Source organism: Rhodnius prolixus, unplaced genomic scaffold, assembly GCF_049639745.1.
Source record: "Rhodnius prolixus isolate KJV_2025 unplaced genomic scaffold, Rpr scaffold_5, whole genome shotgun sequence".
Taxonomy (NCBI): domain Eukaryota; kingdom Metazoa; phylum Arthropoda; class Insecta; order Hemiptera; family Reduviidae; genus Rhodnius; species Rhodnius prolixus.
The window spans coordinates 35,318,594-35,345,481 of NW_027411624.1; the positions used below are offsets into that span (position 1 = coordinate 35,318,594).

Sequence of the window (26,888 nt, forward strand, 5' to 3'; positions counted from 1 at the left end):
AATAAAGAGACAGAGAGTGCAGTGAGTCTGCTGCGATTCGCTAGATATGATTAGTAAAATCGCCCATAAATGTTTTTATAACAAACTCGAAGAATTCTTTCTAAGTTCCATAAAATCAAGAAAAGAAAGCAAAAAAGATTTCTCAAGAAACTCAAAACCATCTTATCAAATCAATAATAAAAAAACTTGGCCACTGGTGTAGACATACTGGATTTATTATTGAAGAAAAATAGAAAAGAAAGAACATTGCACCAGTTCGTCACCACAAACTGGTTCTAGAAGTGTGGAGCTAGAGTGTGGGCTAATACCAGATCCAGAGAAATCTCAATAAACACAGAACCGGATCTTGGACAAGAAATAAAGTGCCATCCGGTTCCACAGATAGTTTTAATAACTTCCCAAGAAAGTGCCCCTAACGCTATCCACTAATAGTTTCCAAATCGCAAGAGTGGAAAAATAAAACTCTGAAGCCAAGACTCACAAGACTTTTGCTTAACCCAGTTTAAGCGTTGTTTAATTTCTCTTGTAACTTAGAATTAGTTATATTTGGATAGAGGTGAACTTCAATATTCTAAATGTTCATTGCAATTAAATATTCTGGCAACTTTTTTCTCGAAACCTATCAGATCTGGGTTGTTGCGAAAAAATTACAGTTACAAATTACAGAGGATTTGTCCTATATTTTAAAGAAAATTTGGGAATTTTATCTTTTATAGAAAAAGAGAAATAATTGTCAAAGTTGGGTTACACTTTTACGAGCAATTTTTGACGATCAACCCTTATACAACTGTCCTACCGGACCGTTTCAATTTCTATTGGAGGAAAAATGAGACGTCAAAGCTCCCTCAGAACTTTGCTGAATTCTCTGAAAAAAAGTTGCAAAAAGTAGACCAACTTAGTGCTGCACGAGACCGAGACGAGGCGAGACTTTATGCAGTCTCGATCTCGGTCTCGGTCTCGTCGAGATATCTCGGTCTGGGTCTCGGTTTTTTGAATTTTTGTTTAAGTATTAAAAGCGGTTTGCTATTAATAATCTTTTCAAAAAATGTTATTATTTTCTAATAATTATTTTAATGTATATATTGGTAATGAAAATGTGTGTAAAAGAAGACTACTTACACTTCAATGCATCATATATTACTATTACTGTTATATATCTTTATATAATTTCAAAAAGATGTTAAAAACGCGCCAAATGAAAGACCCAAATAACATATCTGCCTGCTATAACAAGTCGATTCGTGAAATAAAAAATACACTTCCCAACAAACTTCCCGCTCCATTAGTTATGGCTGTTGGTGAAGATAAAGAATCTGATGATTCACCTTTTGACGACGACGACGACTGCATCAATATTTTTGCACCATTTGCTCAAAAATCAGCAAATATCACCGAAGCATGGAAGGCAGAAATAATTAATTACACCAAATTAGACCAAGCACCAGTAGACGTTGACATTTTAGAATGGTGGAGAACACTTGAGAATTCCTTCAAAAATTTGTCTAGAATGGCGAAAGATATTTTTAGTATCTGTGCAACTTCAGTGCCATCGGAAAGATTATTTTCGCAAGCTGCGATGATAATGACCAATAGAAGATCTCCTTAACAAAAACTTACAGTTTTAAAAGTTAAGTATAAGGGTTGATTAAACGCCAAAAGGTACACAAATCAGCAGTTCCCAACATTTCATTAGTACTTCATTGATATAATTTAAGTAATTTTACTGCATTAACTTTTCCTTCACATTTTTTAGAATTTATTAGATGTCACAGACCCTTATGCTGGCCATTTTCGTCTACAAAATATTTAAAGTAGCACACCATTTAACTTAGATTGACTGTAATATCTATTTATCTATAATAATCAAACTATTAATAATCAAAAGAAAACGTTACAAAAAATAAAAAAAAAATATGAGGCTAAAAAATTCATAAACTTTTTTAAAAAATGCTTACACCAACATACATCAATGATTTTATTTATTTATTTTTATTTTTAAATAAAAATCATTGGTTTAAGTTCATTCTTCGATTAAAGTAATTGTTATTTTATGTAGTAGTCAAACGTTTATAATAATAGGTAATAATTATCTGGCTTTATCGCAAATAATATAGTTTTCTTCAATTACATTCTCAATCTAGGTGTTCTTCCCACAATGTTATATATATGTAATATAAAATAAAGAAAATAAAGATATGCATATTTTTAGGACAGCTAATTATTCCAGTATTTTACCATAAGTAAAATTAGGGGGACTAAATTAAATTACAATTGAGAAATGAGTAAATATTGTTGAATAATATACTTGTTATTAACTGTAAGTTATTTGTGCTCACGAATATTTCGGTAAGGCGAATTCAAGACTGAAATATTGTTTTGAATCCTCTGTGATTCAAATTTAAACAGTAGCCGACTCTAACTTAGTCTTTTTCTACTTTAACATGCATGTATAAGATGTGACTACTCAGAATAAAGGGCATATTAAAGATAAATCAGAAGAATAATTTGGAATAGAGTTAAAATAAAGTACCTATTTAATTACGAAGATATAATATACATTTTATCATAATTGTAACAAAATTATATTATGAATGAACTGGCCAGCATAAGGGTCTGTGACATCTAATAAATTCTAAAAAATGTGAAGGAAAAGTTAATGCAGTAAAATTACTTAAATTATATCAATGAAGTACTAATGAAATGTTGGGAACTGCTGATTTGTGTACCTTTTGGCGTTTAATCAACCCTTATACTTAACTTTTAAAACTGTAAGTTTTTGTTAAGGAGATTTTTGTACCTTTTGGACAGATTTTCCTTTTTGTCTATTTGCAAAGTTACGTCTGCTTTACAGATTTTTTAAAATTTGGAATAAGCTATTCTATCATTATAACCTGATAAGGTGTTAAATCGGAACCGTAACTACCACTAGAGAGATCTTTTTAAAGAATGATTATAGTTGCGGTCCCCAAACCATCCTCAATAACATTTTTTTTTAGAAAGCGTTTTGAATAAAATAGGAAGGTATTTGTACGTAAATAGCAAAATTAAACTGCGATTTCAGTACTTCCTTTTAAGAGGAGCAAGAAAAATAAACTGCGATTACAGTACTTCTCCCTAAAAGGCAAAGAATTTGAATCGAACGACAATTCATTGATGTAAATCGGTTCACTCATTGATCATTTTAACGATTGCAGTACTTCCCTTAGTAGGTGTAAGAGCATGATGGCACTTCACAGCCACGTAGAGGAGCTTTAATCACTTTTTCGTGCTAAATTTTATCAAAATCGGACTAAGCGTTATAGAAATATTGGTAATAATAGTTTTAGAAAGGGCCTTATTTGGGTGGGGCAAACTTCCCTCCTTATGAAGCATAGCGTCGAGACTTTTAAAGTGCAAATCTGTACAAAATTTCGATTCGAATGACACTTCATTCATGAAAATCGGTTCACGTGTCGATAATTTGAAACGATTGCTATACTTCCCCTTAACAAGTGTAAGAGCAGATCGTCGCTTTATTGTTACGTAGGGGAGCCCTAACTCTATCATCCTACCAAATTCTATCAAAATCGGGCCAAGATTTACAGAGTTATTAGTAATAATAATTTTGGAGGGGGCCTTACATAAAGGGGGCTAACTCCTCTCTTATTCGATGTACAGCGTCGAGACCCCCAAAAGGCACATCTACATAAAATTCCGAATCGAATGACACCTCATTCATGAAAATCGGTTCACGCGTTTAGGCGCTACGTTGTTTACAAAAAAGGTAACAAGAAGAAGAAGAAGAACAACAACAACAACAACAAGAACAAGAACAAGAACATTTTTTGAAAAAGCCGTTTTTGCTCATTTTCGGCAACTTTTTTCTCGAAACCTATTAGATCTGGGTGGTTGCAAAAAAATTACAGTTATAAAGGAGGGTTCGGAGTAAGATTTAAAGAAAATTTGGGAATTTTATCTTTTATAGAAAAATAGAAAAAAATTGTCAAAGTTGGGTGTTTTTCAACGTGACGCTTTTTCGTGCAGTTTTTGATGGTCAACCCTTATACAACTGTCCTACCGGACAGTTTTAATCTTCTCTAACTTCTTACTCAGTAAAAGCTCTTTTATGTATCAATGCTTGGGCAAAGTGTATCTTAAAAACAAAAATTAATGGCAATATTTTTTAGGTGCATAGATAGTCTTTTTTTTCAAATTCATTAATTCTAAAATTCTAAAATATAATTCAAATAATATCTAAGTTCAAAGTATTAGATTATTAATAGTGAAATTTATGAAAATGAATGAATGAATGATATGAATAGTGAAATTTAGTGAATTTATGTAAAAATTAGGTAATTCGAAGGGGGGCCGCTACGGTAGCTGAGCGGTGCGAGACCTGCGAAGCTAATGTGTATTGTGGTACTGGGTTCGATTCCCGGTCTTAGGCCTTGGATTTTATTTAATGGTTAATATGAGAAATTTACAGTAAAGTATGTTTGCTAGTCGCCTCCGTCCGCGACACCTAATTGGTAGTTGGACGTAAAGCCCCGCCTGAAAAAATAGGCGATTACTTTACTTTGCTTACTTTACTTATGTAATTCGAAGTCAAATAGATGTAGTAATATTGAACATATATAATAAAATCGTATCTTTTAATAATTAATTCAATACCCGTAATGATTATTTATTAATAAAGAACACAATTTTATAATTTTGTAGCTAAAAATTAATATTTGAAAAACCGAGATTTCTCGACGAGATATATATCATGTCTCGATCTTGGTCTCGGTCTCGGTTGCTCAAGTCTCGTCTCGGTTCTCGTGCAGCACTAGACCAACTAAATGTTCATCCAAAAGAACCCATTTGGGCTAGCGAGTATCAGAAAACGTGAACAGGTTTCCTAAAAAGAAGCACTTCCGGTACTTCTGAGCTTCTTTCTATCCATACTTTTGTCATAAAAAAAAAAGTTAGTAACGTCCAAACTCCAAAAATGACACCTTTAGTGGGTGTGGCCTTAATTCACTCCTCTGCTAGGAACACCGAATTAATAAAGTTGCTGAGAAAATTGCTTAGATGCAATTAGTATGCCAAGCTGAAAGGAAATCGGAACCATTTTCAAGTGCAATAAAACAAACAAACCGGAAATAGATTCAATAAAGTTATCACTAACGCTCAACCATTTTTATTCGAATTCTAAAAAGTCAAGGCGGATATTTTCGTTAAAAACTCGATATCAAAAAAGACAAGATTCCGATACTTTCTAGTAACTTATTACAGTGAGAGAAAGTCGATAGTAATTCGATGTATCGAATAAATGTTTTGATTCTTCCCTCTCCCACCAATTTCTTAAATTTTTGCATGAGACATGTGTTAGCCAGAAGCAAGATAAAAACGTAAGATAGAATTAAAATTGTAAATAATTGTAAACCAAAACTTACCTTATATAGTTTGTCCCTATTATACCAGACATCCTCCTCCTCTTCTTGTTGGGGATAACCGGGCGACATCTCTAAATTTAGATCATCTCTAGAACGGGACAATATCCTCCGTCGTGACACCATGTCGCTTGGAAGTGTCGAACCACAACTACTGGAACAAGTAAAATGAAATGAATTAGAAATCAATGAAATGTCAGAAAAATTTAAGTATTAATGTGCTTAAAAATGATTATTTACACATTTTTTTAATCATAGTCACTATCATCATAATCGTGGGCATCTTTTAGAGCCTCAGCAGTGGTGAGAAGGTTTTCTGAATTCTTTAAACTTTACTACCTTGATCTTGATTAATATCAAGATAAGTTGAGAATTATTATTGATGTGAAAAGTCTTCAATTATTTTCTTGATCTTGAAGTATACCATCAAGGGATTAATGTTGAAATTTTGTTTTGTAAGGGGGCAGGGAATCCCAAAGAGATGGCGCAAAATCCCTGAACAAGAAGATTTTAATGATTAATAAACAAAATTGGGTAATACAGGCTGACCATTAAATCCAAATGAATAGTTTCCAGTAAATTTTTCTAAAAATAACCACTTTATGGTTATTTAATGATTTTTGGGTTACTATTTTTGTAAGTAATGTTATCATTATGATTTTGTAAGAACAAAAATTTATTATTAAATTGGTAATTGAAATGATAATGTTAATCTCTTTTTGCATGTCTTTGATCAGATAAGGGATGTTTACTGATCAAAATATCACGTAGCAACATTACCGTTCCACTGTTTCCATGGTTATTCATCAAAATCATTAATCAACGTCAGCTTCTTTTGATTTGGAAAGTTATTGTTAGATTGCTACTTTGTTCCCCTTTGTGATCATAAATTGATAGTTTTTTTTGGAGGAAAGAAATTGTGATTGCTTCATCCCTCATAGAAGGAGTATAAATATTCATTGTTCACTGATTTTGTAACTGCAAAGTGATTTAATAATTTTAGATTCATTTCTTTTGCCCACTTCAAAAGAAAATAAAAGGTATTACGTTGAACCGATGGCAAAATAAGCGGCGTATTTAACCTTTACAAATTTTTTAAAATATGTTCATTAAATCATATTGGTAAATGCTAGTATTTATTTATTTATTTATTTGTAATATGTTAAATATCATTCATCTTCTATTGAGTAATGTTGAGATGATTAAATTGTGAAACAAACTGCGTTGGTTTATTCATAAATAAGCAATAAAAAGATTCATACTTTTGTTGTTGTTTCAAGTACTTGGTTTCAGATATTCTGTTCGCATAGACTCTCTAAAAGGAAGAGATAGATTAAGGGGAGGTATGCGCTAAAAATATTTTTCGCATTCACAGTATTGACAGGTTGCTGTTACCTCAATAGAGGTGAAGGAACAAAAAAAACAGTCTCAACAGTTCTCTAAGACATAATAACAAACATTATTCGCAGTTCGTTCCATTGAAAAGTAAAAACAAACTACGAAATACGAACAAGATCTATTTTAGAAGTAATGAGGTGGATCGGCTAACTGATAATGCTACTTTTACTGTTTACAATCTTACTGTAAACATTTACCTGTAAATTCTAAGAGTACTTCTATGTGGGAGGTGTAAGGTAGTTTCCTTCTGAAGTGAGGTAAAGATTAAATATGTCAGACACGTTCAGGATAACCTTTCTTTTTTTTTTTTTAATTCCAGAAATAAAGTCATTTAGGCTAATTTGAAGCACTAAAAGTCTAAGCAGAAGTTAAAAGACTGACTTTACAGGTAAAAACAGATCCAGAATGTTGACATTAAAGTGGGGAATCGTGAGTTTGCTAATATAAAGTACTTTCAGTTTCCATTGTCCTTCACCTTTCAATGGAAACCACTGCTCTACTCTCCTCCACTCCTTATTGTTCTCTCGCCGAGTAGAACACTAACAACAGTTCGGGGAGGTTATTTCAGGCCCAAAACAAAAAAACAGTCTGGTTTAAAACACTCGCAAGTTACTATTCCCAAAAGTTCCAACATCTAACTTTGAATGTATTGGGTTATTGTTGATTCTTATTACTTTAAAAAGAGATCTTATTCGATTCTTCTTTTTAATGTTTTTTTTGGAGCACCCATAAAAAACATATTTATAATGAGTAAAGTAAAGTAATCGCCTATTTTTTCAGGCGGGGCTTAACGTCCAACTACCAATTAGGAGACGTGGACGGAGGCGACTAGCAAACATACTTTACTGTAAATTTCTTTCATTAACCATTAAATAAAATCCAAGGCCTAAGACCGGGGAATCGAACCCAGTCCCGCAATGCATATTAGCTTCGCAGGTCTCGTCTCTAACCGCTCGGCTATATACAAAGTTTGCTGATCTGTTATGAGACCAATTTGTGAAAAACCACTTTTACGGACTCAGGGGATCATAGAACAAATTTCCAGTAAAAATTGAAAACCTGCACGATTGCAATATACCTTCTTTTATTTAGGAGAGAAAAGAAAATAATTAGTCATGAAATAATCGAGAAATTAGGCGCCACGATAGCCGAGCGGTTAAAAGGCGAGACCTGCAAAGCTAATATGCATTGTGGTACTGGGTTCGATTTCCGGTCTTAGGCCTTGGATTTTATTTAATGTTTAAATGAGAAATAAGTAAAGTAGGTTTGCTAGTCGCCTCCGTCCACGACACCAAGTAAATGGTAGTTGGACGTTAAGCCCCGCCTGAAAAAATAGGCGATTACTTTACTTTTTTTTACTAATCGATAAATTATTTTTTCTATTTTTCTGCAATGATGATTTTATTCATATTTTAACTTCTTATTCTTTAACATATGGTGAGCAAATGAGCTAGAAGTGTATAGAAAGTCAACTGCTAATTACTGAAATTAGAACAAGGAGTGGTTGCTGTAGCCCAAAGTATAGCCTTTAGTGGCTTGTTGAAACGATGATCTCCTGAAAAGATCTAGCAGATATAGACACCCCCAAAAATGGCTATTGAACAGAAAAAAAGAGGTTTAAAGCAAAATGACCAAGACAACGGTTGGAGTGTTAATAGTTCTTAGCTGCAGTCTTTGAATTGGCTCAAAAACATGTATATTTTGGTATCCTAACCACAACCACTTGTTATAGACCATTCTGTTTGCATAAAAAGCGTTGTTTTTAAATAGTCTTGATGCTGATAGGTTAAGGGATAAAACTTTGTGGTAACAAACACTAGAAAAGAATCACTTTTTAAATTAACAAAAAGAAAAAGATCTAGATTAAGAAAAAAAGGCAAAATAAGTGCACTCCCTGCATAATAAAGTGAAACCTCATTGCTACACCAATTGCATTTATTATTTATGCAACTAGATCTTTATTTAGAACCTCCTTCAACACCTACTTAATAAAAGTTCTCCTTTTACTTTGTTTTTTTTTTTTATTAAGTAATGCAGAATATAGAGAAGTAAGATGGTACTGTAGCCATGGTACTTGTCTAGTATAACTAGCAGCTATCTCGAGTAAGTGTTTAGTAGGCGACATTATCTAAAGCGATGGACAGAGAGACACGCGTTGGCTAATGTCCTTGAGGTGTTAGCCAAAAACTAATTACATATTCAATGCAGATGTATTTAAAATAATTGAAAAAAAAACTATCCACACCCTGCACCTGTTTTTCTAGTGCCATTCGCTTTCACATTTGGTAAATTTGTTTTAATGAACTAATAGCAGTTTAAGTAATGAAATAATTTAAATACCATCGCTACCAAATTTTCGCTTTTTTGGACTGTAAACCTGTTGAGAATAAATCTAATCTCAAAAATTAAAGGAAATATAGTGAGTTGACAACAAATTGAGCACGAGTTCTCAGCAAAGTTTAACAGGTGTCACAACCACATGGCGTCACTTTGAACGAAAGAGCTTAGGTTGGACGAAAAACTGCCGTAAAAGGAACATGAAGTGGAAGTAGCGGAATTGAATAGAGTATGTTCCCAGGTTGGCCACTAACTAGCGTACAAGTGATTTGCAAAGGAGTTGCAGAGTGTGATCAAAGAAATATTCCTCAACAATGATCGGTGTGGCTCATGAATGCTAAGTGGTATCATAGGGAACCGTAGAGCCTTTACGCTCACTCGCCCTGCGATGGAAGCGAGGCTAAAGGGTCCAAATATGTTCTTTAGTTTCCACAAAGAGACGCACGCCTTCTTCTGTCAACGCAGGATGTGTCAGCTTGAAGATTGGGAAGAGAGATGGCAAATAGTCTTTTGACTGCTCCTATCTAATTATCTTTTACAGAAAAAAAGAGAAAAAAATTGTCAAAGTTGGGTGTTTTTCAACGTTACGCTTTTTCGTGCAGGTTTTGACGATCAACCCTTATACAACTGTCCTACCCGGGACAGTTTTAATAAGTGGTAGAATTGTACTTAATTTCAAAATGGCATTTAAAAGCAATTTTCAAGTAGACTTTCAACTCTCAATTTAGCAAAGAGCTATTTCCGATTATGGCCGCTAACTTCCTGTCAGATCTCACGAGAACTTCTTTTATTTTTTGTCTTCTATCCTTTTTTGATTTAAAGAACCTTAAAGAAGATATTTCCGCGGAAAAGTTGACAATGAAAATTAGACACAACCACAATATTTTCCCTACCTGATTAGTTAGAGTAAAAATTCTACTCAAGCACCAGGTACAATAAGACGAAATTGACAAAATAGAAAAAAAGTGATATTGCAAATATTTTATATACATACAGAAGGTGAAGGAATTTAGTTATTCTAAACAGATCAAGGTGAATTCTTTTGATAATCTACCCGCAAGGTCGAACCAACATTCACCAAACTGTGTATGCTACTACAGTTGCCTTGTGCCTTCTAGATTTGGAATCAATAATTTTTATATAATTAATCTACGAAAATCAAGCTAATTTAGTATAGAGTCTTGATTAGTTACTTATAAAAGTTCATCATTTATATTAATGATTAAATTGGATGCTGCAGAACATTGATTAACTATATTTAATTTGTCTTATCCTTCAAAAAGAAAAAGGAAGTCATACGATCGTGCAGATTTCCGGTTTTGAATTTTTACTGGTAATACACGTTTTAAGGTCCTGTGAGTTCTAATCTAAGAGTTTGAGCTAGAGATTTTTTATTTTTTTTAAACTTGATTTGTGTGATTTTTGGTTTAAATTCTCGTAGATCACGAGGCCATCTTCTCTTCAATCTCCTTAGAGGATTACCTGGTAATGTGGAGGAATATATAGGTGTTCTACGAGAGGGTTTAGATGAGCTGCTGTAGAGTGGAATGGAATTTGAGAAAAGTGAGTGTTAGCAAGATCTTTAGCGAAAGGGATTTTGAGGTCATTATGGATGGTGAGATTAGATACATAGAACGGAGCGTTAAGAAGTTTTCGAAGATTTTGATTTGATTTTTAGTTTCAAATGCCATCTTTGAGAGCCGTCAATAACCTTTACGACAAAAACGAGAAGGAGTAGGAGGTGCCACTCTTTACTGGAGTTTACTCGGCGACCTTTCAGATTGTCACTAATTTTTAAAACATTTGTGCATTTACAAAGAATAATTAGACGTTTTCTCAGCTTGGTAATCATGAAGGACAGAAAAATTTCATGTTTTTCTTCTATTATTCTTCTCAGTTTTAATATATCTGACCGTTTTCGGCGGTCTACAGCGGTTGGTTCATCATAAGGAGATTTTGAGCAACACTTATGTTTCTAGAACTCTGCAAGTTTGTTGAGTGTATCAGAAATTTAAGTGAAAGTCAAATTCTTTTACCTCGTGATAAAGTAAACACTGAATATGGATCAAATCCTGCAAACGGCCAGAAATATATTTTTTTTTTAAATAATAATAATTATAATGCGCAGATAAAATCGACGAAACTATCCAGGCACTGCAGATCCAATCACATTTTAACTGAAAACTTGCACCAGTAATAGGCATAGTTCTTTTTACTTGAACCGGATGAAGTATTAAGTAGTAATGTAATACTTTAAGAATATCTAACCTTAAAGTAAAGCTTGCCAAAGCTTCTATATATGACCGAAGAGGCCTCGAGGGGTGAAAAAACAGAAAATAACTGATTAAAACATTTTAATAAAGACCTGTATGACATTTAATTCCTAATATGTCCTTAAGGCTAAATCTTGAACTGGGAATTTAGAAGAGATATCGGCCTTAATATCTTCTATTTCTTTTTGATCTTCTTCATTTCAAAGCCTGGCGAGATCAAATTTTATGCAGAATACTTCCCCCCCCTTCCAATATAATATTTTTCTTCTGCTCTTAGTAACAAGTCCGCCTCTACCCTGTGTATCTCCCGATCTACAAACTAACACAAGCACACACTTCTGTAATGAATTATATATTTCCAAAGAGGGCGACCTTGGAATTTTTAAATAACACTCGTCCAATACTAGAAGTTATTTACCCCTTTTGGTTGGCAGCCATGTATAGGCTCTTAATCTTTAGGACAAAACCAAATGTACTGTGTATAATATTAGCGAAATGTGTACAAAAATATTTCTATGTTTTTTTTACAAAGCTTTGAAAGTAAGCATTATTTGACAGTAAAAATGAGTACAACCGACTTTTTTTTTTTGTGCCAATGATATGAATGCATCTGAAGATGGAAGGTAATTCATCTTAATTGCCTTCATTCAAACACAATAAGCGAAACCAAATATGGTATAATTTAATGTCTTTCCGTTAGATAAATAAGTCTAGACAAGTTAATTTCTTCATAAATCATGTAATTGCCACCGATTTCCTGTGTTGCCGATCTTAGTGAATAGGAAGGCTTTAGATTTGCTTCAGGGAGTGGCGATAGAACTAAATCCACGGCGGGCTAAAAGATATAAGGTGATTCTTTTCAGATGCTGAACATGGAATCTAACTGTCAGAAAATTGAATGAATGTGCAAGATGAGCTGCGTCTGTAGTTTTAGGAACATTAAATTAAAATAGATTCAAGTTGAAGAGTTGGAAAATATCCTTTGAGGCTGGATGACTTGGAAAAGGAAAGAAGCCAAAAAAAATACTGGCGGCGATAGACAGGGGAAAAGCCAGTTCAACTCATTATAGTAGCGCGAAATGCGAAAGTCTCTGGAAATGCTGAAAATAAATCGTCTGAAACAGTTCATGAAGCGCTTGTGCCCGTTGAAACTATTTTTAGTTTCAACTATTTCTGTTGGTTTCTACTTATTCCGGAAAAACGTTCTCTGGAACTACCGGAAATGACAGTAAAAATAAAAAAAAAGTCTTGGCTAGAGCTAAACAAATATTTGGGCATGTTGGGTTGTTAATAACGGATGTAATGTTTTAACTACCGTTACAGCTAAATGGGTAGATGCACGCACCGCAATACATTAGGATGTATTACAGGTTTAGATATACAATTTATAGTTTTAGCCTTTTTGAAAGTAATAAGAGAACTACACAATCAAATGTTAGCAGCAAATCGCTTTCGTTCACACTTGATTGTAATCGCCAACAATGTTAATTGTTAAGCAAGTGCTATTAGTTACTGGGCATTTATTGTACAATTTATTCTTCCGTCATCATCATCATAATCATCCCCCCCCCCAGTTTACCGCCTAAGCAGTGTTGGGAGCTTTTTTTTTGTAGAGTGCGGTCCAACTCTGTCTGTCCCCCGCCAGCTGCTTTCTCTTCTGCCAATCTATTCCTCTCCTATGACAGGCCTCTCTAACACCTTCCTAATATCCTTTTTCCTCGCCAGGTCGGGTTCCTTAAAATCAGTCCGGCTCTGCTTTGTTTACTTGTGATAAATTAATTCGGATAGGTAGGGAATCGGCCTATCCCATCCTAGTTCGGTCGGGGGGCTGCCCCTCAAGGGAAACCGAACATTCCCTATATTTGCTATCATAGATAGCGTTTCTCTTAGGGTCGGTAGCCCTAAGGTAAGTACTGTAGTGCCTTCGTATTATTTGTAAGTGTATTGTGTTAATGTGCGTGTGTTTCCTTATGTAGTGTAGATGCAGTGTATTGTTCTGGTGGGTGTGCATGATGTACTGAGCTCAGGCTAGGGTCGCTACTCCCCAGGTAACTCCATGCAACAGTTACCCCTTGCGGGTTTATTCTTCCGTTTTCATTCCAAACTAGCAATTTGGAGAACCAATAAATCTTTTAAGTTACCACCGATTTGAGTGAATACTCTTTCCGTGTAAGCCACATCTATTGAAAATAACCTCAAGCGTCTCATGAACTGCTTCATACGATTTATTTCCAGCATTCCCAGAGACTTTCGCATTTCGCGCTACTACGATGAGTTGAAGTGGCTTTTTCCTGTCTATCGCCGCCAATATTTTTTGGCTTCTTTCCTTTTTCAAGTCATCCAGTCTCAAAGGCCATCCTATATTTTTCAACTCTTGTAAGTTTAAATCCTCGTAATCCATTCCCGTAATACTAGATCTCGCTCATCTGATCTCTATATTCCCTCACACCGTATCTCATCCTTTGACTCTGGCACTCCTTGCCATCATCTGTCCGCCATGCTCCTACTCTATCCATCTTTAAATCCCGTCCATTCAGTTATCTCCTTTCTACCCATCATTCTCCGAAATAATAATTGATTGCATTTATTTCCTTAATTTTAATTCTTAGATTTGTAAATACTTACTTATTTTTTATTTATAAATATCTAAAATACAGGCCAAACCAATAGGGCCTCCAATTCTACACGTTTTTATTCTAAGGGGACAATAGCCCCAGGATAATAAATTTATTTTCATTCAAATGTGGAAGAGATTAGAAAGCATACTTTACAATAAAGTTCTCATATTAACCATTAAATAAAATCCAAGGCCTAGACCAGAGAATCAAACCCACTAAACCAACAATACATCTTAGCATTGCGGGTCTAGCCTACAACCTCCTAACATACTTTACTATTAATTTCTCATATTAACCATTAAATAAAATCCAAGGCCTAGACCAGAGAATCAAACCCACTAAACCAACAATACATCTTAGCATTGCGGGTCTAGCCTACAACCTCCTAACATACTTTACTATAAATTTCTCATATTAACCATTAAATAAAATCCAAGGCCTAGACCAGAGAATCGAACCCACTAAACCAGCAATACATCTTAGCATTGCGGGTCTAGCCTACAACCTCCTAACATACTTTACTATAAATTTCTCATATTAACCATTAAATAAAATCCAAGGCCTAGACCAGAGAATCGAACCCACTAAACCAGCAATACATCTTAGCTTTGCGGGTCTAGCCTCTAATCGCTTGGCTACCGCGGCGCTTCATAGTTCCCATAATAATGAATCTTAGCTTTGAAGACCTCGCCTCTAACTGCAGGGCAATCATAGCATCTCACAATGTAGAACAAGTTAAGGTACCCTCATGACCTTTTTTATTGCCCATTATTTTGAATAATATCCGTTCAATGATGTAAATCATGTAGTAACAGAAACATAAAGGACGATTTCCTGTAAACTATGACACTCTCTACAGTCTCCAATTTTTAGAAGATTCAATAACCCAAAAAAGATGGACCTAACCTGCGCACAGGGATTACCATAACCAGATAGAGCTAAGACGAACAAATAAACAAACATCCAAAACGCACATTTTCTAACTCACTTTGACCATCTCAAAAAAAAAGAGCTATTAATAAATAGCATGCAAACATAATTAAAATACAATTATCCACTAAAAATAAAGATAATAATAAAGTAAATACACCTATTTATTGTTGGAAAATATGAAAGTATATTGCTCAAGGGCAGTTTAAAAATTAAAATTTAAGTAGAAAAATTAAATAAAATTAAAGATAAAATTATTAGTAAAAAAGGTATACTTTTTTTCTTAAAAGATCATCTACAGAGCAGATAATTGCCTTTATTAGTTAAATTAATAATGAAAATGTCAAGATAATATTTTTTATTAAAGGTGTAATAAAAATATTCAAACTGCCCATAAAAGAAAACTCTAACTTTGATAATCTTAAAGCTATTAATGCAAGTAATGGTAGAAGTGGCCAATATACTTCTTGGAGGCGTTCATTTTAATTGAATTGTCGTGTACAAGCAGAGGCTTTATCGTGCAAGTAATGCAAGTGCATTATCAGACAGTGGTCTGCAAGTTGGTAGTCCATATTGCGTCGTGGTGGTAGATAATCCAGCTCATATCTCCTTTACAAGGTGAACTGAATTCCAGCAGTTCTGACTGAATTAGGCTCAGCTCTAATACGAGAGATTACTTCGTAACTTATGATCAAGGGGAGGAGAACATTATCAGTAAAAACAGCAACACTGGGAGGAAAAGCAATTTTCTTTTTGCAACGTTTCAATCGCAATATGTGTAAAGTAAAAGTAAAGCAAAGTAAAGTAATGGCTATTTATTTTTACTGAGGGCTTTACGTCCCACTACCAAATTAGGTGTCGTGGACGGAGGCGGCTAGCAAACATACTTTACGACAAAGTTCTCTTATTAAACAATAAATAAAATCCAAGGCTAAGACCAGGAGGAATCGAACCCAGTAAACTAACAATACTTGCAGGTCTAGCCTACTAAACGCTCGGCTATCGTGGCTCCTCAAAGTTCCCATAATAATGCTCCTTAGCTCTAACTGCACAACTATCATAGCATCTCATAAGGCGCCACGGTAGCCGAGCGGTTAGTGGTGATACCTGTAAAGCTAATATGCATTGTGGTACTCTGGGTCCGATTCCCGGTCTAGAGGCCTTGGATTTTATTTACTGGTTAATAAAAGAAATTTACAGTAAAATATGTTTGCTAGTCGCCTCCGTCCACGACACCTAATTGGTAGATGGACGTAAAGCCCGCTTGAGAAAATAGGCAATTACTTTACTTTATTTTACTATCATAACATCTCACAATATGCATTAAATATCATTTATATCAACCACAGATAAGGTTTCAACGACCTTGTGATGGGAAGGGAACTAGCCACTTCTTAGGGGGATCTTTAGAGAGAGGCCTCAAGCCAACTCTATCTTGTCATCATACTTTTTATCCCGGCTGCGCGCGGTGAGCAAATAAAAACGCTGAAATCTCTGTGTCCCAATAGAGTTTATTTAAGAAGCTTCTAGGAAGAGGAAATCTAGGGCCAATCAGCTGGACTCGAACCTGAAATGTCCGAGCTGGAATCCAGTGTCAGCTAATCACAGAGCTATTTCCTTCCCCAAGAATCTAATTTAATTTAAAAACAAAAATACATCCATATACGTGATTTAAATAAACAAAATTAGATTTTGAAGACGTGCAGCCCGGGAAAAAAAAGGGACTTTAAAAGATCTGAGTGAATCAAATAAATCAAAAAAGGAATTTGCACTTACGTATTAAGTCTCTTCACGAAATCCTTAGAAGAAAATAAAACATTTTTTGCATCAACAATTTTTGATTCCCACACAAAATACATCCCATATGTTTACAAAAGAGGAATCAAATACTAGTTGGTATGACAAGCTTATCGCAGGAAGTACACTCTGGAATGTCGTAACTACTCAAACTATTCAACAACTTATTTCCTATTCGTGTCACAAGCTGGGGAGCCATTTTCTTTTCTGAAAAACTAACTGTACTATTCGCCTACGTTAAGGTTTCAGCTAAATGATGCTGATACTTCCCTTATTCGGTATAAGCTTCACCAAAGTTTATAGGACTACGCGTATAACTTGTGAATGAAAGTGGGCGATTTGATTGGTCAATGATATTTGATTCCTGTTGTTGTTCACAGTACCAGAAAGATTCCTCAGTAACAATCACGTAATTATAAATTTAAACTGAATGTGGTGCAGTTAGTGTTTGAGTTAAAAATTGTAATTTCGTCTGTCCGATTGTTCACTCATCTACTTTCTTTTATTCGTTGATAATAAATAAATTCACAAATTATTTCATAACTTTAAAGAGTGACGTTACATTTTTTTTATCCTTTTAATGTAATTTACACCTGTATCTACAGGGTACAATAAGTAAATGAGATAAATGTATAAATAAATAGCGTGTCAGACGTGAATGACGGTCATCCAGTGATGGCCGCCCATTAGTCACCCAGTTGGTCACGGGACCAACGGCGCCTCAGCCGTCTTCGAGGATTGGAGGGTAGCGTAGTTGAAGACCAAGTTTGTAGCTAAAGGGTTAGGGGATGAAATGAGAGTTTTTGATGAAAATTTTTTATATCGAATTTTGGCAAGTTCGGAGATGAGTGGAATTTGGAGATCTGTATGTATTGTGTGTGGTTGCTAACATAAGAATGGAGCGTCAACTATGAGGCGGAGTATTTTAGATTGGAGTGTTTGCAGTCTATTGATGTTTGATTTTTTTTAGCTGTTCCGTAAAGTTCCGAGTCCGTAAACGGTGTGAAGAGCTGTATAGAGTCGTCGTTTGTTCTGTAGTGAGAGTTTTGAGCGTTTGTCAAATAGTCTGGCTAGAAGTTTGTATCGTTTGTTTAGTTCGGTACGTTTAAGTCTCGTATGGGGGTTCCCAGGTAAGTCTCTTGTCTAGGTACAGTCCATGGTACCGCACATGGTCCGGCTGGTGGGATAGGTGTCTGTTGTAAGAAGACAGGTGGTGGAGTTTGTCGTTTGAGTGTGAAGACTAAGTATTTAGACTTGGTTGGGTTAATTTTTATACGCCAGTTTTCTAACCAAGGTTCTATTGAGTGAAGGTGGGACTGTAGTGAGCGTACTGCGAGGATAAGGTCAGAGTGTGTGGAGAGAATGGCAGTGTCATCAGCGAAGGTGTAAATAGAGGTATTAAGGTTAGAAGGTAAGTCGGCAGTGAAGATTGTGTAAAGTAGAGGAGCTAAGACGTTACACTTTAAATACGATAATAGCTAATTTTCTCTTTTGCGCCATTATAAATACATTATTTATTCTTAAATAATAAAAAAAATGCTTTATTAGAGACATTTGTTGGACAGAAAGATTTGAAGTAAACACGAAGAACAGAGATTATTGATTAGTATGATGGAGTAATCATGGCCACACAGAAACCGGAAATTGCAATAATATTTAGTAGCTCTTTTCAAATTTGTAATTGTAATACGAGGGTCGTTTGAAAAGTCCGTGCAAAGTCAGAGAGATAGCACTACTGGCGCGTATCGAGGTTATGTTTAGTTAGTAGCATCTCTTGGAAGAACACACACCAAGTTTCAGCCAGATCGGTCTATTTCTTTGTGTTTGGCATTCGTTTGAATCGAGGAAGTCGAGTGATTTTCAAAAAAAATGGACGAAAAAGAATTTCGTGTGTTGATTAAACACTACTTTATGAAAGGCAAAATGCCTCAGGAGACTAAAGAGAAGCTTGATAAACATTATGGTGACTGCACCTTCGATTAGAACAGTTTATAAGTGGTTTCAAAATTTTCGGAGTGGCCATATGGGCACAAGTGACGCTGAACGTTCTGGACGCCCTGTTGAGGTTACTACTCCAGAAATCATTGATAAAATCCATGATATGGTGATGGATGACAGAAGAGTGAAGGTGCGTGAGATTGCTAGTGCTGTGGGCATCTCGAATGAACGGGTACATAATATTTTGCATCAACATTTGGACATGACAAAGCTATCCGCAAGATGGGTGCCGCGACTGCTCACGCTTGACCAAAAACGAAATCGTGTGAAGTGTTGCAAGGACGGTTTGCAGCTGTTCCAGAAGAATCCGCAGGACTTTAAGCGTCGTTTCGTCACTGTGGATGAAACATGGATACATCACTACACTCCTGAGACCAAAGAACAATCTAAACAATGGGTTACCAAAGGGGGAATCTGCGCCAAAAAAGGCGAAGACCGTTCCTTCGGCCGGAAAGATTATGGCGACTGTCTTTTAGGATTCGCAAGGAATAATCCTCATCGACTATCTGGAAAAGGGTAAAACTATTGCAGGTGCATATTATTCATCGTTATTGGACCGTTTGAAAACCGAGCTGCAAGAAAAACGCCCACGATTGGCCCACAAAAAAGTTCTTTTCCATCACGACAACGCACCAGCTCACACTTCAGCAGTTGTGGTCGCAAAATTAATGGAAATAGGGTTGCAACTCGTTTCACATCCCCCCTATTCTCCAGACTTGGCTCCCTCGGACTACTATTTGTTCCCCAATATGAAGAAATGGCTGGCGGGAAAAAGATTTTATTCAAACGAGGAGGTGATTGCAGAAACGAATGGCTATTTTTCAGACTTGGACAAATCCTATTATTCGGAAGGGATGAACAAACTAGAGCAGCGTTGGGCGAAGTGTATAAGCCTAAAAGGAGACTATGTTGACAAATAAAAAAGGTTTACCCCCAAAAATTAAGTAGTTTTTATTTTTGCACGGACTTTTCAAACGACCCTCGTAAATAACTTATTTAAACGAAATTTACAGAATAAAATAAAAATGGTTCAAAAAAATTACACATCTACTTATTTAATGCCCTTTTGCTGTAACCTTTTTTTTTTTACGAAAAAACGCAATTAACAACCCGCTTTTGTCGTATTTTTGTAATTCCCAATTTCATTACAGTACATATTATTTTTGTGCTTTAAATAATAATAAGAACTTGGTTGTTTTTACAGCACGAGGTCAGAAAAACGAGTTTCAGTTTTTTCTGTTTGTTTGTTATGATGAGATTTGACATTTAAAAACATTTTACTGATCTTTAAACGAAATTAACCTAAAAAAATTGTTTCAAATCAAATGTTAAACTCTAGTGTATATTTTGTATAAAACAGCGGAACAAGTCGATATACAAATGGACTTAATTTTTTGGGAGGATATTTAAGTATTACGAAAACAGTTTCTTTGAAGGCCAAAGAAGGTGGTTTTGTTTAGGTGTATCTGTGGCTGAGGAGAGAGGATTGCATGTGGGGTGCTATCTTCCCATTACTTTGATTTCTCTTTTACAGAAGTTTGTAATATTTTGCCAAAATAAAGTTGAACCAGATATCAATGTTGCAAAATACTTTTGAGGTTGTATGAAACTTAAAAAAAGGTGGGTTTCTTTCGTAAAGTTGAGTTCCTCCTTGTACTTACTACCACAAAAACAACACACAAACCCAGACAGTTACAGTAGATTTTAACGGAACTGGCAAGTTGCAGTTCGCGCTGCACGTATCACCACTACTGGCAGTCACTTTCTACGCACGCTATACAACAAATTAGCATTTTATCTGAGGTTTTTATTTGTCTTTGACAACGTTTATTTATTTATTTTTGTGCAACAACGAAAGCGGCTGTAAAAATACTGAAAGTAGCAACTTTAAATATAAATAGCGTTATTACTTTTTTATTATAGTGTTTTTACGAGATCTAGCTGCCAAATTTCCGTCAAAATTATGAAGTATAATTTTTGTGGAATTAAAAAACAAATATACACTTTCACCAAATTCTCGTTACTTCCTTGTTATCGATAAGGGTGCCAACAATCGATAGTAGTAAAAAAAAAAAGTAAAAAGTAAAGTAATTGCCTAGTTTTTCAGGCGGGGCTTAGCGTCCAACCATCAATTAGATGTCGTTGACGAGGGCGGAAGCTCATATTTTACTATAAACAATTTTTTCTATCCAATAAAAATTAGTCATACACGGGATTCGAACTGAGGATCTCCCAAGCTCTTGACCACTAGACGCCCCAAAAGGAGTAAGATGGTACTATATGTTTACCGTATACTCTTATATCTGTCCTAATGGATGGAATGTGAAACTCTGGTGTTCATACGTACTGAAGCAAAAACTACATTACAATCGATAACAATCGATGTGTTTGGAAAGAAAAATTAGGATCAAATCTCACCCCATTATTTTTTAAACAAATTCACGCAATGGAATGTTCCATAAACTGGGAATTTTTACTAAAAAAGAAGTATTTGATGAGAATATTTTACTCGTATTTAGAGAACATTACACATTTTACTGCTTGCACATATCTGATTGTAAAGACTACCCTCGTATATGAGCATTTAATTTTTTTTTTTGTTTTACTTTGTATTTAGTAATTATATAAATATACAGGGTGAACCAGTAAGTATTGTCCATAGGCCTACTGTGTATAGTACATCTAAAGTGGAGTTCAATGACGTATTGGCCAACTTCATATTTTCCACTGTTCTTGAGAGACGTCACTTTACATTTTTTTTTTTCTAAAATCCTCCGAATTAGGCCTAATGAGTTTTCTTAAAAATTTCGATTACTTTTATTTTTCCAGCATCCGGAGGAAGATTGAGGTTGTTTGGAGAATAACTTATGCTTCAAAATGATGTCAATTTTTAGAAAATTTATCTGTCTTTCTAACCGTGTCATCAGAATTGAATTCGGACTAAAACTTTCTGAGTAATAACATTTTTATTGGAAAAAAGTATTGATTTTAGAAAAAAAAATGTAAAGTGACGTCACTCAAGAACGGTGGAAAATATGAAGTTGGCCAATAAGTCATTGAACTCCACTTTAGATGTACTACACACAGTAGGCCTATGGACAATACTTACTGGTTCACCCTGTATAATATAAGTAACTATGTTGTAATGAAGACGATGTAAATGATGGTGCATGAAGAGCAGGAGGAGAGAAACTACTAAGAGGAAGGACTCTTTATAGGATACCGATGATGGCCATGATCTTCAGACCTCAGTCTTAGGATTCAGTCGGCGAGATGGATGGTATCAGAGGAGGCGAGATATCGTACGAGAGGATTTGAGCCAGTAGAGAGAGAGCAGTACGGAACTAAGAATATTTTGTCTTGGCAAGTTGGTTGTAATTGTTTGAATCATTATTAATATTAACAAAAAATGAAAAGAAAAATACAAATAAATCAGAATGAAAGTAAATAAAATGCTATTATATGATAATGTATTCGTAATTTCCAAGGACGTTCATCGCAATATCAACAATACTGATAACAATTAGGTTAATGACTTCTAAAGAAAAGAATAGAATAATTTTTATTCAGATTGTAACAAGTTCACGGTTCGTTTAACTTGTTATCATTTTTTTATAATTTATTTAATGTTATATAAAAAAATAACGTTCACAAAAATTGTTTGCAAATATGGTGATGAATTTGGAAAATAATAAATGTGAGCTTAAATTTAGCTTCCAAAACTGCTCAATGGGAACCTAATTTGAAGAGAAACTTCGCAAACTCCCATTCATAAAAACAAGAAAACTAAAAATCCATAATGATTTATGTTCCAAATTTCATTGATATATCAAGGTTAAGAAACAGGATAAGAAATCAAGGACGAATTTATGAACTAAAAAATGTAATAATCGAAAAGTAATCTAAAAAAAAAAAAGAAATGAGCATAAATAATAAAGAAATATAAAAGGGCGGAACAGAATCGATATTCACTAAACTAATATCGTTCTCAAACACTTAAGATAATCTTCAGGAAGGTTACTAAGCAGGTTAATGTACCCAATTTGTTATTTTTCCCTTAAATTCCTCTCCCACGATTACTTGGGATAAATGAATGGTAATAAAGAATATTTAAACTAAAATTATTTACTAATACAATCTAGTTAGATCTAATTTATGAATTTCAAAGAGATATTTTGCATGTTAAAACATGTCTTAATACACTACGTATGGAGAAAGTGATTAAGCAGAAGAACTGTATGATATGAGGCAGCAAGAAGTTTGATTAACGACCCGCTTTAGAAGGACCAAGAGAACTGGTAGTGAGAGAGATAGAAATGAGAGAAGATTGTAACACTTTCTCCGTCTATAATCAGCGGCAGACATTAGATTCATATCCTTCTAGAGTGCGTCCACCATTTACCTACATGTCTATCTGTCCATAACTATGTACAAGCTCCCATTTCTAGTCGTAACTTTTCTTTTGGGCTTAATAACTGTCTTTCTTTGCGGTGTTTGTAACTGGTAGAGTTACATACCAGTTTATTGCATTCTTTAGGCACCATTACCAGCGAGTATTAAGGAAAAGTAGAATAAATTTGTTTAGTAATGATTACTTTCTATCACTGGGTGAGGAAAGTATTGAGTGGTGCCAAATTTTCGAAATAGAAATATCCTTATTAAGGTACCAGGCGCCACGGTAGCCGAGCGGTTGTAGGCTAGACCCGCAGAGCTGAGATGTATTGTTGGTTAGTAGGTTCTATTCCCCTGTTCTAGGCCTTGGATTTTATTTAATGTTAAATATGAGAACTATGTAGTAAAGTAACAAGCTCCTATTACCGTCAGGCATTGAGGAGCGTATCAAGAGTTATACGAGGAGCTGGAGGCCGACCCTATTCTGAGCCTGCCTTCGGATTTTATGGCTTCCAAATATAACTTCGACAAGCCTTTCAAAATCTGTATTGGAGACCGGGAGGCCTGGAGACGTGGACCCCCCCCCCCCAGTTGTGGGAGATCGATGTGGTACACGGATGGCTCCAAGACGGAGGAGGGTGTGGGAGCGGCAGTGTACGGGGCGAAGCTGAAATGTGGATTTTCGGTTAGCCTAGGAAAACTAGCTACAGTTTTTCAGGCTGAGCTAGCTGCAATTAGGTTCTGTGCTACCGAGATTAAAGGGCGAGGAATTATTAATTCTAAGGTCGTGATTTTCTAGGATAGTCAGGCTGCTCTACGAGCTACTAGTTTCTACCAGGTCAATTCAAGGCTGGTTTGGGACTGTCTGGGTGCCCTGAAGGAAATTAGTGACCAAAATTAGGTCTTTCTGGTTTGGGTACCTGGTCACTCAGGACATAATGGAAACGAAGCGGCAGATTTATTGGCCCGGGAAGGCTCTACGAGACACTTCGTTGGCCCGGAATCCTGTTTTGGGGTTCCAAAGTGTGTTAAATCTGTGGCCATTAACTTATGGGTGCAGAATAGGTCTCAGGAGTGGTGGCTCAACACCACTGGGCAGGGACAGGCGAAGGCGTTCATTAGAAGCTATTCGCCGAGGCTGACTGCATAATTAATCCATCAAGGCCGTGGGGCTATAAGGATAATTGTAGGCTTATTAACTGGCCACTGCAGGCTCAGAAAACGCATGCATCGCATGGGTCTGGCAGATGATAGCCTCTATAGGTTCTGTCAGGAGGAGGAGGAGAAGGAAACGGCACTGCACGTGTTGTGTCAGTGTGAGGGGCTCGTATGGCTAAGGGTTTTACTTCTCGGGGAGGAAAAACCAAGTCCTGTTTGAGGCCGCCCGAATTTAATCTATTCTATTCTATGTAGTAAAGTATGTACTTAATTTGGTAGCTGGACGTAAAGCCCGCCTGCAAAATTAGGCATTACTTTACTTCAAGGTCCCCCAAGTCAGAAACAGCGGTTTTTAGAAAATAGCGCGATTGTGTAAATAGGATTTACTATCAATTGAAATATTTGAAAACGGAATGAATTAAAATAATCCCCTACAAAGAGCACTTTCTAAAAAAAAAACAAACAGAAATTCTTGACATCTTAGTGCATTCTAGTGCAATGAAATTGCACAACTTGACTCTTTAAATCGTGATAGGGCGTGCGCGCTATATATATATATATATATATATATATATATATAAACCTTCGAATGCACATATGTGCCCTACAATGACTTCAACTTTGGTTCATTCTCTCTCCCTTAAAATAATAATTAAGTAATTTGATCTAGTATTAGATTATAGTCAGCAGTGTTGGGTTAAATTAATCGTCTGAGGCTGTCTCAGGAGTCTGTTTCAGTGCACTGCCAGTCTTCGTACAATGTTCATTCGTTACGGACAACTCTGTAGATCACCAGAGCAGTGAACTATAAGAAGCTCCAAGGAAGAGGAAATTTAAGAGCAGGTTATAAGTTATTCTAACCTCGAAATTAACCTTAACCAGCTGCTCTACATAGCTACATTCATGACAATACCTCATTTTACCATAAAATAAATAAATAAATCCATTGTATTCTTATCAATTTTATAAAATGAAACAATAAACTTTCCTTTTATAATAATTAATTTAAAAATATCACCTTTAATTAAAGGTAACCCATTAAAAATGATAAATATCTTGGTATTTGAACTATTGTTACTGAAAAGAACAATACTAATTTTCTTTTTTATATTAAAAAAAAAATTGGGTTAATTTTCTAAACTAATTACTAATTTTCTTGCATAATTTTAATTAATTTTTGAACTATTTAAACCCAGCAAATTCCCATTCTAAATTTCACATCAACACAATTGTATGAAACAATTAAATAAAATAAAAAAAGAAGAAAAATAATGCAATTGGTTTAATTATTGATGAATATCATTATGAGATGATTCATTGGGAAGCTGAAGATTGCAGAGGAGTGTGTCAAGTGTTAACTGATTCTGTGTGGTAAGTGCCAGGTGAGTTTGTCTATGAGTTCGCTAAACCCAAGAAGTTTGTTGCCACATCATCATCATCTGTGCCAAGATCTGTGTACCTATTATCTTGTGGGGTTTCTAAGGTGTAATTGTGGCGCTCCATTAAACTGGTATTCGCTACCAGAAAACAAAGAAATCATCTTTCTTTTTTTTTTATTGAATGTCTTTTAATTAAGATCACTTTTCTAATAATTATCTTTTTATTTTGATGTCTATAGTAATTGATTTGTTCACTAGAGGTGTCTAGGATCTATTTTTTTCATTTTATTTTTCACTTGTATGATCCGATAGATTATGTCGTATTTTATTTTGACTCATATTCCTCTCTTTTCATTCATAAACTTTTACTATTTTTTTATTTGATTTTCATTTTTTTGATTGGCAGTAAAGGGCGGCAACGCTTTGAAGTTTGGTCACCAACTTCTTCAATTAAACTTTCAATTTTTACACGTTACTTGTAAGGGGTGATCGCGCATTACGAGGGTCGTTTGAAAAGTCCGTGCAAAAATAAAAACTACTTAATTTTTTGGGGTAAACCTTTTTTATTTTTCAACATAGTCTCCTTTTAGGCTTATACACTTCGTCCAACGCTGCTCTAGTTTGTTGATCCCTTCCGAATAATAGGATTTGTCCAAGTCTGAAAAATAGCCATTCCTTTCTGCAATCACCTCCTCGTTTGAATAAAATCTTTTTCCCGCCAGTCATTTCTTCATATTGGGAAACAAATAGTAGTCCGAGGGAGCCAAGTCTGGAGAATAGGGGGGATGGGAAACGAGTTGGAACCCTATTTCCATTAATTTTGCGACCACAACTGCTGAGGTGTGAGCTGATGCGTTGTCGTGATGGAAAAGGACTTTTTTGTGGGCCAATCGTGGGCGTTTTTCTTGCAGCTCGGTTTTCAAACGGTCCAATAACGATGAATAATATGCACCTGTAATAGTTTTACCCTTTTCCAGATAGTCGATGAGGATTATTCCTTGCGAATCCCAAAAGACAGTCGCCATAATCTTTCCGGCCGAAGGAACGGTCTTCGCCTTTTTTGGCGCAGATTCCCCCTTGGTAACCCATTGTTTAGATTGTTCTTTGGTCTCAGGAGTGTAGTGATGTATCCATGTTTCATCCACAGTGACGAAACGACGCTTAAAGTCCTGCGGATTCTTCTGGAACAGCTGC

General features: G+C 35.3%; 1 protein-coding gene across 8 annotated transcripts in view; it reads right to left on the minus strand.

Moving 5' to 3' along the window:
• The window catches only part of exp (expansion), a 384,871-nt gene that overhangs the window by 126,967 nt on the left and 231,016 nt on the right, over positions 1 to 26,888 (minus strand). For 4 of the 8 annotated variants that reach the window (XM_074137378.1, XM_074137374.1, XM_074137372.1 and 1 more), the window contains one exon: positions 5,418 to 5,565. In XM_074137378.1, coding sequence (XP_073993479.1) covers positions 5,418 to 5,540 — 123 coding nt within the window. In that variant the 5' untranslated portion in view covers positions 5,541 to 5,565. Of the gene's footprint in view, positions 1 to 5,417; positions 5,569 to 26,888 lie in introns of all 8 variants that reach the window. The other 4 variants (XM_074137377.1, XM_074137373.1, XM_074137370.1 and 1 more) reach the window with 1 other exon arrangement.